General features: G+C 44.5%; 2 protein-coding genes across 3 annotated transcripts; one reads left to right on the forward strand and one right to left on the reverse strand.

The window, feature by feature from the left end:
- Window positions 1-106: 106 nt before the first annotated feature.
- On the reverse strand, window positions 107-1,810 carry smim22 (small integral membrane protein 22). Its single transcript, XM_062532722.1, has 4 exons — window positions 1,563-1,810; window positions 955-1,103; window positions 590-660; window positions 107-485 (listed from the first exon to the last, which is right to left on the reverse strand). Exons 2-4 carry the CDS (start codon window positions 1,082-1,084, stop codon window positions 438-440), a joined length of 249 nt encoding a protein of 82 aa, XP_062388706.1. The 5' UTR covers window positions 1,085-1,103; window positions 1,563-1,810; the 3' UTR covers window positions 107-437.
- Window positions 1,811-2,068: 258 nt separating this feature from the next.
- Window positions 2,069-14,901, forward strand: cog1 (component of oligomeric golgi complex 1). Of its 2 annotated transcripts, XM_062532721.1 has the most exons (15): window positions 2,069-2,426; window positions 2,855-3,099; window positions 3,634-3,815; window positions 4,187-4,357; window positions 5,011-5,167; window positions 5,757-5,967; window positions 8,316-9,242; window positions 10,401-10,547; window positions 11,227-11,388; window positions 12,087-12,211; window positions 12,455-12,563; window positions 12,892-13,001; window positions 13,282-13,363; window positions 13,569-13,617; window positions 14,675-14,805. In XM_062532721.1, exons 1-14 carry the CDS (start codon window positions 2,115-2,117, stop codon window positions 13,575-13,577), a joined length of 2,949 nt encoding a protein of 982 aa, XP_062388705.1. In that variant the 5' UTR covers window positions 2,069-2,114; the 3' UTR covers window positions 13,578-13,617; window positions 14,675-14,805. The 2 variants fall into 2 exon arrangements, with proteins under 2 accessions (XP_062388705.1, XP_062388704.1); XM_062532720.1 differs by lacking the exon at window positions 13,569-13,617 and having other exon boundaries at window positions 14,675-14,901.
- The last annotated feature ends 7 nt before the right edge of the window (window positions 14,902-14,908 follow it).

The raw sequence follows: 14,908 nt of genomic DNA on the forward strand, positions 1-14,908 counted from the left end.
GAACTTTTAAATGTATACAATGTGAGAACTAATGGCACAGGCCTATACATTGATCATCATTTAGGTTATCACAAGACAAAAAAAAAGACAACACTCGCAATTACTTCATTATTTTATTTGATTTATTATAAATAATTATATTTACATGTGCATGTTTTGTGAAATTGGCATGAATAACAGTAAGGAAGTGCTTTTTGAGTTGTGTTTTCTTTTATAAGGAGCCAACAAAGGAGTCAGTCACATTTGTTTATCTCAACCGGTGACTTGGCAACAGCATGGACTTCAGACAGCAATGTAAAAAGCGGAAACATTTTGAAAATCAACAGTTAAAAATACATGTGCACATTCACATGTTAAGGCAGAATAATGATTATATGTATAAAAGTGCTCAATTTTGTAGCAACATGTGTTGCAAGATCTCTTCAGTTGAATGATCGTCATGGTTCCATCCCCATATTATCAATCCCAATTTTATGTCTGCGGGGCTAAGAGTTGAAAACAAAAGAAATATTTAAAGTATTTAATGTTTTGTAGCAACATGTGTTGCTTTGTTATCTTTTACATTTATTTAAAAAACAATGTGACTTACCTTCTCCTCATCACAGCAGCAGCAACAACAGCAGCGGATGAGAACCAGAAGAACAAGTAACAGAATCATACCTGGACAAAAAGAACACCAACAAGAAACAAAACATGATCATTAAGATATCCCTGAATAGGAGTGCTGTAAGGCAGGGGAGGGCAGTTGGGATGATTTCAAGGTCCCCTAACATCATGACCAACATTGTTATTGTTGTTGTGTTGTAGACTATTTTTCAAGGCCAATTTATGTAGTGGCACCCCTGACAAGACGTTCACATTTTCTAATAACACACCCAATCTCCTCCGAAGGTGCTAAGAGATGTTGAGTTATATGTGGGTCTGAATCATGCTTCATTATGAAATTGCTCTCACCAACGAAGATAAAGAACATTGCGAATGAGGCAATGTCCCAGTCAGACTGAAACAGATTTTTCGATTGAAATCTTGAGACCACATCATTGAACTGATCCTCGAACTCATCCTTGAGATCTCTTGGAGTCATGGTAGTACTGTTAATGAAACTGTCAGGGAGAACAAATAATCGTTATTTACTGAGGATAAGTGGTCAAACAAATAAAATGGGTAAATGTAGTAACATCAGCTCACCTGTTGCCCCTAATGTGAAAACTGTTGTATTGATTTAATTGTAGCTATAGGATCACTTTTAAGTGTCTATAGGCTAATCTATATAAATATAAGCCTAACCACAGTTGCGAGTTGAAAAAGAAGCTTATAATTTGTAGAGGAAGTAGGCTGGAATACACAATCGCTATGAGGCGCCATGCATGGAGATTTCTGCCACTTGACGTCATGTCAACTTGACAAATATCTACAGTATAGGCTACGCGCGTGAATTGTGGATTGTGTAAACATAACATCAGAAGCATATAATTATTTAGGCTTCGAAATTAAGCAGGATTTATGACTATCCACAATTAATATAACACATATAAAGTAAGTTATTATAACACAATGCTTACCTGCCGTTTGCTTCCTCCTTTTTCCTTTCCTTTTTTTCCGGGCAGAACCACACCTGTCGGTAACCTACTTTGCATAGGCCATAAAGGGGATTGCAGATTGCTAGTTGGGTTTAAAGAGGTCGGTGTCACATAATAAACCAAAGGAAATAAATCAAATTGTAACTTTGATCATCTGCCCTATTGTAGAAAGTGCACACATTAAAAGGTCTACCCATAGCCAAAATTAATTTGAGCACTCACAAATACTTTTCTCAAATGCAATAGGTGGCTACTGACAGCATTAAAAGCCCTAGTGTACGATGTATGAGAACTTGAAAAGGATATTACGTTTTCTTCTTTAATGTATGAAATTAGAAACAGGTGCAGGCTGCATCATAATAATAAAAAAAATATTTCATTTTAGTGCATTGCGTCTCCCTGTACTGTAGATGGCGCAGTCTCGAGCCCGTTTTCTCTCAGAGGAAAGATATATGACCTCTGACCCCTTGTTTACGTGGGCAATTTCCTTGCTTCCGGGTTGTAGTTTAGTTGGCAGTCGGCTACTGTGTTGGTATGATGGCAGTTGTTCCAGCTCAGTCTCTTCGGGTCTCCGAAATCAAAGACCCGACGATCTTGTTTGAACGTTATAACACCGAAGAGATTCGAGCGATAGAGCGCAGGGTACGTGGTGAAATAGAGCAAAAAAAGGAGGAACTTCGTCAGATGGTCGGCGAGCGCTACCGGGATCTCATAGATGCTGCTGACACCATTGGCGAGATGAGGCAGTGTTCCGAAAGTGTCGTGAAATCCATCCAAAACATGTACAGTTATTGCAACAAGTTAAAACAAACGAAAACCTCACCTCAGATTAACAGCAAAGAAGAGGTAACGTTAAGTCATCCTGTTTTTTAGACCTACCTATGAAATGAAGTCCATAACAATGATCATCGTCATGCTAAAAGGACACACCTCTCGTCTTGTAGTTTCATTAGGTTACTTTGGTCGTGCCAAAGACACTGGCTATTTCAGCAGAATGACTATCATATAGTCATATGATTTCAGTGTCATCAGTTAATGGCTGAGTTTGAAACTTCTGATGTGTTGTGGAATACCTGTAAGAATGTATGTTGCATGATGTACTGTGTTATTCACAGTAAACAAAAAAAGCCATTAGCAGTTACAGTGGGTGCAGAGATGATGAAAGACACTTTTCCTGCTGCTGTCATTTTCACTTGTTAGTCACTTAGTAAACAACATGTCAGTTCCCAGAATGGATCAGAAACCTCTTTCCCCTGTCTTGTTCGTTTTTCCAGACCCAAAAGCAGTCCCAGGAGAAATTCTACACCATGGCAGCACAAACCAAGCTGCTCTTGGAAATTCCAGAGCGGATCTGGAGTGCCATGGAATCCTCCCAGTACCTGCAGGCTACCCAGCTCTACCTGCTCTGCTGTCACCTGCACAGCCAGCTCCACCTGGAGGGCGGAGGACCACACTACAGCCCGGTGCTCACACGCTTCCCCATCCTGGTGAGACAGGTGGCAGCGGCAGGACACTTTCGGTATGGGATTGGGAATCTTTCGATGCATATTCCCCTTCAATGTTACTGAAACAATCCTTTGTGTTTACTGGTAGAAGACAGAATGTCTTGGAATGTCAAGGCCATGAATTCCACTTAGAGAGTCTGGTAACCAGTTGAAGTGTAGCCGACCCGTATTGTGAATCAGTCTTGGTGAGAATATTTGCTCACTAGAAGTAGTAGTTGCAAAGGAACATACATTAGCATAAGATCACTTCTTATTTGTTTTACTTTCAGTTGTATTGCTTGTTTGCCAGATTTGAACTAGTAAACGATCAAGCTGTCTTGAAGTGCACAATCCAAGGCTCTCTGCACTTTGTGTCCCCAACATACATGATAATACTGATAACTATAATCTCAAAGCAAGTCAATTTTATCAACCAAAATAATAATAAACGCCGCCATTTTGAAACAAATGTGAAAAGAAACACTAGTATTATTATTGTGTGTGTAATTGTGTATCTTCGCCGCTCAAGAATTGTGTTCATTCATCCCATGTTTTTTTTGTTATGACAGGTCCACCATTCTGCTGGACAGCAAGTCTCTGCTGCGTGGCCGCGCCGTGTCGGACCAGGCCATCGCCGAGGCGCTGGTCTCCACCATGCTCCTGGAGGACAGCTCGCCGCGCCAGGCACTGGCAGACTTCCTGCTGGCCCGCAAAGCCTCCATCCAGCAGCTGCTCAACCAGCCTCAGCATGGTGCGCACTAGAGCCCTGGCTTAGCCGCGACCATTTTGTTTGTGGGAGGAGGAATTGATGTCGATGCCATCTGTAGTTACATTTATTAATTTAGCAGGTGTTTTTTAGTTACTGAATAGAGATCATTTGAATGTGATGGGAAGATTTTTTTCTGCAGTGTCATCTTATTCCAATCTGACAGTATAGCAAAGGAGATTAAAAGTGATGCATTTGTTTTTGAACATTGCATTATTTGCCTTAACTGCATGAGCACAGTGTAAGATGAGATGAGATTGCCAATTTGCAACCAAAGACTGGTCAAAGTGTTTGTTTCAGTTGTCCTGTCTTGTGGGTCTGTGGCTGAATTGGTCCTCTGTTGTATTCAACCTCAGGTGCTGGCATCAAGGCCCAGGTGTGCTCTCTGGTGGAGCTGCTGGTCACCACGCTGTACCAGGCATACGCCGTGTTCTACATGCCCCCGGAGGGTAGACTGGCAGAGACGGGCCTGGGCTCCGGGCTGCTCTTCACCACCCTGGAGAACGTCACGTCCAGCACGCCTGCCGGTAGGCTGAAGCTCAGTCCTCCTCAGACAAGAACAAAAGAATAAGGATTACTGTTAATATTGGTCAGGCTGTCCGTGTATTTATTCTCTAGGGTCCAGATTTAGGCCAGTATTGTTTCCAGCATTGTTTCCAGTACTGTTTCCAGCACTGATAATGAGACAATACTGTATTAAAGGCACCATTTATTAGAAGTTTTTTTTTACCTTAGCGTAACGTTTCCAAAATCATTTTGATGGCACATAACCGCATAACTTGACAAACGGCACCTTTGCCATGATCTGAGCGGCCCTCTATAGGCGAGTACCGACCTAGCAACTTTCTGAGTTCGGGTAGGTACACTGTCCCCCACTGCTACAAGAATTCAGAGGTTTCTTTCTGCACACTGCTGTTGGTGCATTCCCTCTATTGTATCGGAGTTATGCTCATACTTTGTAGCAAAAGGCACATATTTAGTTTGTTTATTATTGCGGTCCTCAACTGTAGAGGGACCCAGAGAGCAAATCTTCTTTAGTGCTGCTTCAAATGAAAATACTGCTTATGTAGACAATAGCTGCAGTCGAGATAATGATTTCTCAGTCAGTAATACCATCTGACACTTCTTTGCTGAGTGCAAATGGCTGAATGGTTTAACATGGTGATTGTTCTTTTTCTAGCTAAGGGAAAGAAGGTCCTCCATGAAGATATGAGCGCGGGCAGCTGGTTTAAGTACCTGCCCCCATCTGTGACGGACTTCCAGCCCACCCTGCGCACCCTGGCCCAGCCTATCCAGAGTGAACAGCTGCGCGACACCCTGCAGCAGTGGATCGACACGTAAGTGGCCAGCTAGCTATCACTACCACGCAAAGGCACTGCAAAGCACATCTGCTTTGAACCCTGTGTAAGCAGCATACTAATTCAAACAAATTCATTTGCATTAATGTTGTTAAACTTAGTACTTGATGTTCTGATGCGCAGGGTAGACATTTTTATGTTTTTATCTTTTACATGTTTTTGAAGTCAGCAGTAGAAACATGAAAATGTAAAAACTAAAGAGTTTCTAGCCTGTGTATGAGAATAGTTACAGTATGTAGTATGCGTCTTCTTACTCATGCTCATAAGGTGTATGTCCTCAACTGGAAAGGTCTTGCTAAACCTCACAAAATGTTTGTCACAAGATCTGCTGTTGAATCATCCTCACATCCTACAAAAAGGTCAAAAGTGTGGCAAGAGCGGTGTTGACCAGATGTCTAGACAGGATGTCATTCACACATGAAAGACTCAGGTTTCTATTTATAGAGCATCGCACAAGTGAGAATGTGAGGGGGGGAAACACTTCCTACAGTAAGGATATTTTTCTCCTCTCCTCCCTGCCGAGTTATGGTAAAATAGGTCTCTCTGTCTTCCCCTCCCCCCCTGGCAGGTGTAAGGAGGACATCCGCAGCGGTGTGAGCAGCTTGCTGGTGTTCGTACGGAGCCTCAAGGGCCTGGCGTCCATCCGGGACGGCGTGTGGGACCTGCTGTCCAGCGAGTCCATCAGCCAGCACTGGGCCACCGTGTGCCAGGGCCTCCTGGACAAGCCCCTCTCCCTCTGGGACGACCTGCTGCAGCAGCTCTTCCTTCAGCGCCTGCAGGTAAAGGATTGAATAGCATAGTATAGCACAGCGACAGCGTGACATGAGGTGCTTCTCAACATGCCTCCTCGATGCTCGATCCTCGATCCTCGAGGGGCGTTCCCACTGATCTATAACCAACGCTGGATAGACTATCCCATTGTTGCCGACCCGTCATTCTTTATGTAGATCAGTGAGGATCGAGGCCCGAGGAGCGAGGGAGGACGTATAAAAGCCCAAATGAGAGCCCAAATAGCATGCCATAATGTAGTACAGTGCAACATAACAAGTTATGACATGACATAGCATAGTGTAGTGCAACACAGCATGTCATAGCATAGGGTATGAAAACATAGCATATTTGCATAGCACAACACAACATATGTACATAAAACATGTAACCTTACGTAACACAACGCGACAGAAGTTATTGATTGCCCAACACCAGCTGAAGTTAGACTTCTGAGGCTTTTATCTAAAAGTCGGAAACAGTTCTTATATTACTGATGGATGCTAATTATTCCTAAAAGATAAGATCCCCACACCACTCTATGATCTGATTTAAATAGTTAAAACACCACTAGCTGAAGTTGGCATCAATCATAATATTGGTGTGCTAGATCTGACCTCTCTACAGTGTCAAAGACTTGCAGAAATGAAATGAAAAGCCACCTGAAAGCAGATTGTATGGTGGGGGGTCCTTGCTCATGCTCAAGTTGAGCACCCAGAGGTCAGAGCTCACCAGTAAAAATAGGACACATGACATTTTCTCAGCCAGCCTTCCGAGTTGTCTGCTTGTGGTGAACTCTTGACACCATAGAAAAAAAATTAAAGCAAACAACGGTGTTTAATGAAATACACAATATATTACAGTTATGAGGCTTTAGGTAACACCCCTATGCGGTAAGTCAACAGATCATGTTTGCTGTTGTCGACGCAGGTCACATAAAATAGCCCTCTGTTGTGACAGACCTGGGTTAACCCAGAGGAACAGCTTCATTCACCTAGCAAAACAAGCTTATTCTTTTTGGAGGTTTGTCACAGACGATGAGTTCATTTACCCAGGATTGTCATTAAACCACGGACATAAAATATCCTCCCACATCTGCTGCACAACCCTCTTGATAAACTCCATGGGTCCTTGTGCAAATGAAACAGCAGAACCAGTTGGACAGGTTTGCCTCCTTTTATGTATGAATGAGGAAACACTTGGTTGGGCACATTTGTTGAATGTTTCAGAGTTTTAGAATGTTGATTATTTAGTATATGATTTGATTTAATATATCAATTTATATTGCACCTGTTGTGCATGGTGAGTAGGTGGGTTAGGTTAACAGAAATGCTTGACAAAAGTAATGTCATTGACAGACCTGGCAGAATTGCTTCAGCATTTCAAGACATGATAAAACATTGTTTTACAAGGTAAAATCAATAAATAAAACTGAAAAAAAATCTAAAGCTAGAATAATTCAGTTCCAAGTAATTCAAATTTAAATTCCATTAACTACTCCATCAGTTCTGTTAATACATCAAACAACAGCATTGATGATAATGCCTTTATGCAGTCTTAATCTAAACAGTCTACCAACTTGGACCAAAGAAAGTCTGACACAAAAAAAACAGGCCTCTGTGGTGAGCTCTGCATTTGAGTGCAAGCTGCGCATGATGCATGTGCTGTGATTTGCCAGGTGGTATTCGTGAGTGCTTGCCTCAGATGCACCCTGACCGAGTTCTCAGTGCTTTTTGAATTTGTGTCATCATGGCTTACTGTTCTTCTCCGTTGTCTTCTCACGCTATGCCTTTCTCACACTTTCATCTTTGTGCTATTTAAAGGGCCGTCCCCCAGATGAAAGGTTATGAAAGCAGATGGGTTCAGATTCACGTTTTCAAGTCAAAGATGATAGATCAGATTAGATTAGATCAGATCAGATTAGATTAGATTAGATTAGATTAGATTCAACTTTATTGTCATTGTGCACAGTTCACAAACAACAAAATGTGGTTAGCATCCAAGTGCAAAAAAACAGAAAAGTGCAATGTGATATACACAGTATAGACAGGTGATGCAGTATAAACAATATAAGACATACGTGCAGTGTAGACAGTAATATACATTTAAGAAAGTGGTATGGTTTACACAGTAATCTAAATTAAATATAAATATGTGCAATGTATTAGCAGTAGCCTTATAAGAGCAGAATAGATAATGGATATGCAGCATGAACAATGTGTGAACAACATGTGCAGATATACAAGGATACAAGGATGTGTAAGATATGTGCTGTGTAGTAGCACAAACATTATTTAAGAAAAGTAAAAATAGTCTCTGTCTCTTTCTCTCTCTCTCTCTCTCTCTCTCTCTCTCTCAGGCGATCACCCGTGAGGGAACTGAGAGTATCTCCAGTAGCTGTAAGCAGCTGTTAACCTCTGCCCTGCATGACTTGGAGACCCAGCCTTCGTCGTCATCTCTGTCCTCCTCGCTGTCCTCCTCCTCCTCCTCTTCCTCCTCCTCCGGCGGGGGGGGCTTCGGCCGGGGGGCCCATTTCGAGAGCGACGTGGCGGCCTTCCTGTGGTCGGAGTCGGCGGGCGACCTGCAGAGCGACACGGCCTGGGTGAGCGTGGCGCAGCGCGCCCAGCAGCAGCAGGCCAAGAGCGGCCTGTCCATGAAGACCCAGGCGCTCACGCCCTGCGTGCAGAACTTCTGCTCCGCGCTGGACGCCAAGCTCAAGGCCCAGCTGGACGACCTGCTGCACTACCTGCCCGCCGAGAAGAACGGCAAGGACGCTGGCGCCAACGCCGCCGCCCCGTCTTCCTCGAACGCCTCTCTCCCCGGACACACTAGGACCTCGTCGTCGTCGTCCTCGTTGTCGGCGTTCAACCGGTTCCGCGACGCCGGGGCCGTGGAGGAGACGCTGAGAGAGCACTGCCTGTCGTGCGTGCGGGACGTTCTGGCCAGCGTGCGCTCGGAGCTGGCCTCCGCCCAGGACAGGTGCGCGGGGGGCGCCGGCCCCGGTTCCGGCCCGCACCGCCTGGGCTCGGTGCTCTTCATGGCGCGCCTGTGCCAGTCCATGGCCGAGCTGTGCCCGAGCCTGCGGCAGTGCATTCTGGGAAAGCAGCAAGGGGTGGCGGAGGCCCCGGGAAGAGGCACGCCCCGACAGGGCAGGAAGATCGGCAAAGGGGGCGGGGCCAAGGCGGTAGAGGTCAGTCCTGCGCAGGCCAAGTGGGCGGGGCTGAAAGAGGAGCTTCTCAGCTGCTGCATGGAGGCGTACCGCATCTGGAGTGCGGCTCTCTCGAAGGTACAGTCATTTCCCGCATATAAGCTGCATTGTGTATAAGCCGCAGGACAGTGTTTTATCCAAGTTAAAAGAAACAAAACCATATTAACACCATATTAACTGCCCCCCTGTATTAAGCTTATAGTGGAAGAAATTTATCAAAATCAATGTATAAGCCGCGGCTAATAGCCGGGAAATGACGGGAAATGACCAGGAAAAGGTGCGGGCCTTGAACAGGAACACACAGTGGCCTCCAGTTGTAAAAAAATAAAAAATAAACAGTTCAAGGAGGTTCAGTGCAGTCTTATTAAACACTTTACAACCTCACGACGGTTAATGTTTAGCTCATAGTACTTGTAGTGTTTGCTGAAATGAGTAAAATCCCTTTGCTTTGAGTTTAATTGGAATCATAGGACACAATGTTTACATGACACAAATTGCCGTAAACGGTAAATGTGCTCATGACTTTCAGAGCCACCTCTATTTCCCTCTACCGCAATAACATAGATGATTGAGAGATATCTCTGTTCCAACATATTGTTGACAAGTTTTATATCTGTTTCAACATACTGTTAAGTGTTACCATATGTTTAAGCAATAGGGCCATCATTTAAATAGTAGGCTAAGTGCAAAGTCTATCAACAAGCAGAATTGTCTTTGCACGTGTGGCGTGTGGGAACTCGGAGCTGACTCATCTCAGTGTCTGCTGTTAGGTCAAGGCCCACGCAGTTAAATTAGGCCCCAGCTGTGGCACAACTGGCTGAGGCACCTGCATCGCAGGCCGGGTTCGATTTCCACCCCGTAGTCTCTTCCGGTTCCCATCCCTGCTCTCTCTCCCATTCACTTCCTGTCACTCTCCACTGTCTCTATCAATGAAGCATAAAATGGCAAAAAAAAAAAAGCAAATCGACTTTGCCTGGTTATCAAATTCACTTTAGTTAGACTTGCCCTTTGCCCACCATTCACATTTAGGGTCCATAGTATTTTTCCAGGAGTCCAGTATTTCTCTCTGCCCGTGTATTTCCCCCAGTCTTCATGTTTTAATCAGTATATATCATACAGTTTTAAGCTGCAGCGGTTTGTGAAGGGGAGCTTGCAGCAACTAGTGCACGTCTGCAGCTGTGTACTCTGTGGTTCACCCTGTGGCATGCTCACCCTCTCCTCTCCTCTCTCTCTCAGGCGGTGGTGGGGCGCTTCTCGGTCGCGCTGCACAGCGACTCGGCCGGAGCCATCCTGGCCACCTCCACCAACTGGGACGAGTTAGAGATCCAAGAGGAGGCGGAGTCCGGAAGCAGCGTCGTGTCCAAGATCCGCCTCCCGGTTCAGGTGTGTGCAACAGCTGAGTGGACGTCGCTTGCATTTGCTCAGAGAATCACCATTGTCACAATATTTGCCACGGCCAACTCTACTGTGTTGTTGACTACTGGCTGTGAATCAAATTGCCCCTAGGGGACAATAAATGCTATCCTATCCTGTCCTCTGTATGTGTTTTCCCATGGAGTCATATTCAAAGGCCACCTTAAATCCGGCGAGTATTGTCGGTATGAAACAAAACAAAAACAATCGGTTTTACCTAGCTCACAGACATGCCCCCAAAGTGTAGCGCTGTAGCTGGCTATGGCTATGGCTATGGCTGTGGTCTGGCTATGAGTAATGAAAATGGCCCAACTCGAGGGGTGGCACCAAGCATGCATGCATTTGAAAATATCACTGCATGCAATTGGATAACACTACAACCAATGTTTACCGACTGACTCCGAACTTCAATGTAGCAGCGCTTTCGGGCGTCTGTTTAGCTCGCCTCTGGCCCGCCTATATCAGATACACTGATGTGATTGGTGCAGCTCGGCTCCTACGGCTTGGGTAATGAGCATCATTACTGATTGCAAGAGTGAGTCGCTGAGCAAATTCAAATCGTGCTCTTGCAAAAACTCTGGAACTCTGGGTAGTATTTATCGAGTTACCCATAATTTATTTTGTTGTTCTTCCTGTTCTGGTGTTCTAGCCCTCCTGGTATGTGCAGTCTCTCCTCTTCCACCTGTGCCTGGAGGTCAACCGGGTCGGAGGTCACGCTCTCCCAAAGGTCACGCTGGTGGAGCTGCTGAAGGGCTGTCTGGAGCAGCTCCTGGGCCAATACGAGACGCTCACCCAGAACTGCAAGAGCAAGGTGTGTGTGTGTGTGTGTGTGTGTGTGTGTGTGTGTGTGTGTGTGTGTGTGTGTGTGTGTGTGTGTGTGTGTGTGTGTGTGTGTGTGTGTGTGTGTGTGTGTGTGTGTGTGTGTGTGTGTGTGTGTGTGTGTGTGTGTGTGTGTGTGCGCGCGTGTGTGTGTGTGTGGTATGTAGCAGGAATTATCATGACTTTTCAGTTCATTCCAATATAACCTTAGTTATCATACATTTAGCCCCATATTTACTACTTAGCTCGCTAGTTTTACTGAATTAAATGGAATGGATTTCAGCTGACCATTTTACAGCAGTATCAGCATCAAGAGTATTAGTTACACACCATTCCCAACCCAACCCCAATAAGTAACTGTAATGTATGAATACCTATCAGATATATGAGGAATTGTCTCCCCATGTCATTCATACTCACATTTGTGAGGTAGCAGGCATGAGCTAGTGTTTTTGGTGTGCTGGATATTTAAGCTTCTTGAGATTCTTGACATTCATCTCTCTTTTCTCCCCCTGTCCCTTTTTATTTTGATCTCCCTCTTCTCTTCTGCTCTATTTCACTTTTCTGTCTCTTTCTCCTTTTGTTATGCCTATTATCTCCCTTCGCAATCCCTTTTGTCTTTCTATCTATCTATCTGTCATCCTTTCTCTCTTCTCTGTCTTCTCTGTCACCTTGCTGCGTATCCTCCAGGACGTGGCGTTCCTCATGACCCAGAACCGAGCGCTGCAGCTGCTGTTTGACGTGCGGTACCTCAGCGCCACGCTCGGGGCTCGCCTGGACGAGGGCAAGAGCTCCCGCAACCAGCAGGACCCCAGGTATACACACGACACGACACGTCGCGCGTCACACACACACTCAGTGACACTCTCAAAATGTTCTTATAGTACTGTGTGTGTGTGTGTGTGTGTGTGTGTGTGTGTGTGTGTGTGTGTTAAAGAAGTTTTCTAAATGCGTTTGTACAGCGTCCAGGATGTGTGATTTTCTGGAGGTACACACGTGTGTGTGTGTGTGTGTGTTTGTATGTGTGTTGAACACGTTTTCTACATGCGTTTGTACAGGGTCCAGGATGTGTGTGATTCCCTGGAGGGCCACATCGACCCGTTTGACCTTGACGTATTCACTCCTCACCTGAACAGCAACCTCAACCGCGTATCTCAGAGAACTTCAGTAAGCACCCGAAGCCTGACCAATCAATACACACTCGTAATGGACCCTCCGTAACCCACACACACACACACACACACACACACACATACACACACAAACAAAATAACACACACTTACCTGTGCTGTAAGAGATTCTATACACTTAAGCCTTTTAGTACTGTTTATGTGCACTCTTCCTCCTTTGAAAGAAGTGAAACACTTTTATCAATATGCTCAAGAAGCTGAAAGCTCAGTCTACTACCCAACCTGTCTCTCCCCATGCTGAGTCATCTGTGTGTGTGTAAGTGATGGCCTCGCTCCTGAGCATGTGATGTGCTCTTTTCCTTAGGTGCTCTTAGGCCTGCTGGCTGGCACAGAGAAGCAGTTCAGTTCCCGGGGCAACACCGTCAACACCCAGGAGCCTTACAACATCCTGCCGCTAGCCAGCAGCCAGATCCGGTGTGTGTGTGTGTGTGTGTGTGTGTGTGTAATGTCTGTCATGTCTGTCAATGTGTAATATGTGTGAGAGTACATTTCCTTAGAAAAGAGAAGTGTCCAGCGTTGACTGTGAGAATGTTTCTTATTGATAAATGTGTAGTCACCTTGGTAACACTTGCACAGATATAGTTCAATGAAACTCAAGGTCTTTGTTTTCATATGAAACTCAAGGTCTTTGTTTTTAAATGTCACTCAAGATCTTTGTTTTAATATGAAACTCAAGGTGTTTTCTTTTCCTCAGGTTTGGGCTGCTGCCACTCAGTATGACCAACTCTCGCAAAGCCAAGTCTGCCACACGGGGCACGGACATTACCAGGCCACTGGTCAGTCACATAACTGTGTGTGTGTCTGTGTGTGTGAGAGAGAGTGTTTTACTAAAGTCTTTGTAACCCTCGGGAGAGATTACATGATGTACTGTATTTGTGCTGTAAACAAGCTTTAAGTAATGGAAGACAAGAGTTCATTTTTGCTTTGATAAACGTCCTGTGAGTGCACATCGGTCATGTCTTGTTCTCTCTACATACCCAGTGGTTTTGAGAACAAAGATGCCTGAGATTCCTGGATTCCTCTGTACTAGGTGACGGAGTGTGTGTGTGTGTGCGTGTGTGTGTGTGCACGTGCAGTGTGCAGTGTGTTTGCAGTGCCTTTTGCTAAACCTTGACACCTGACAGCAGTCATTGAGTGTGTGGGTGCATTGACTGCTCTGGGCTGCCACTAAAAAGCATAGAACCCATGCTAAAAAATAATAGGCTATTGTGTTCTGGGCCTTTGAATCAGTTATTGCTTTATTTACTGGTTTTGGGTACTGTTTTTGAGCTGGGTGTCTGCAGTATACTATTAATTTAAAAAAAGATTAAGCATTTTGTAAAAGATTCATATTTTCATCTTTTATAAAATGATTAATCATCTTTTACCATGTGGAGGGGTTTATTTTCTGTTTCTGTGGACCAGATCCTCTATCAGGCTTTCACTGAGGTAAGTCGAGGAAAAGGAATTTGTTAACATGCTGTGCAGTTTTCTAACATATCAAAGAAAACATGTTAAAGCTGCTGTTAGCAAAGATAGCTCTACCAATGAATGAAGGTGAATAGAGTGCACCTAAATACCTGGGAAATATTTGTTTGCTGTTCCTCTGGAATTGCATTATGGTGACAAAACACTTACAGTACAAAAAACTTTATTTATTTATTTATTTACCTACTTACAAATGATTTGCTTATTATAATCAGAACATGTTGAACTGCTGGTGTGGCACTGAGGGTTCGCAGAGACATAAAATATTGGGGGCAGGGGTGTCTGCGAACACCCAGTGCCCCACTGGCAAAAGAGCCTAGAGGGGCTCACAGATGTTTGTGTTCTATTTGAACATAAGGACAGCTGACTTAAGTCACCTAAAACCTTTGCCGCTTGCAGCAGCTTTAAGACTGCTTCCACACTTGAAAGAAAATACTGTTTTTAACGGTTGAGGTGTTATTGTCTGGTAAAGAAGAGCTATTTCCTAAACCCTTTGCATGTGCTTCATGGTGACTGTTTCTGATATCGTAACGTTCATATTAGAGTGTCACAAACACTCCAGCCCCTATAGCCTCCTCTATAAAATGTTAACTTGGTTTTACTTGTTTTCATCCCAACAGGCAACACCAGCTTCTTCAACTCCTGCGCCCCAAGACAGCTTCCGCCCTGGCAACCTGTTCAGACAGCTAGCCAATCAGGATGAGGAACAGTCTGGCTCCTCCCTCTTTAAACTGGGTTGGCTGTCCAGCATGTCTAAATAATGATATTTAACTCGAGGGTTATGGGTTTTTAAACGTGTATAAAAGGCTGTACAAAATAATATATAAATACATTTTGAAATTGTTAATGATGTA

Source organism: Sardina pilchardus, chromosome 3 (genome assembly GCF_963854185.1).
Source record: "Sardina pilchardus chromosome 3, fSarPil1.1, whole genome shotgun sequence".
Classification (NCBI taxonomy): domain Eukaryota; kingdom Metazoa; phylum Chordata; class Actinopteri; order Clupeiformes; family Clupeidae; genus Sardina; species Sardina pilchardus.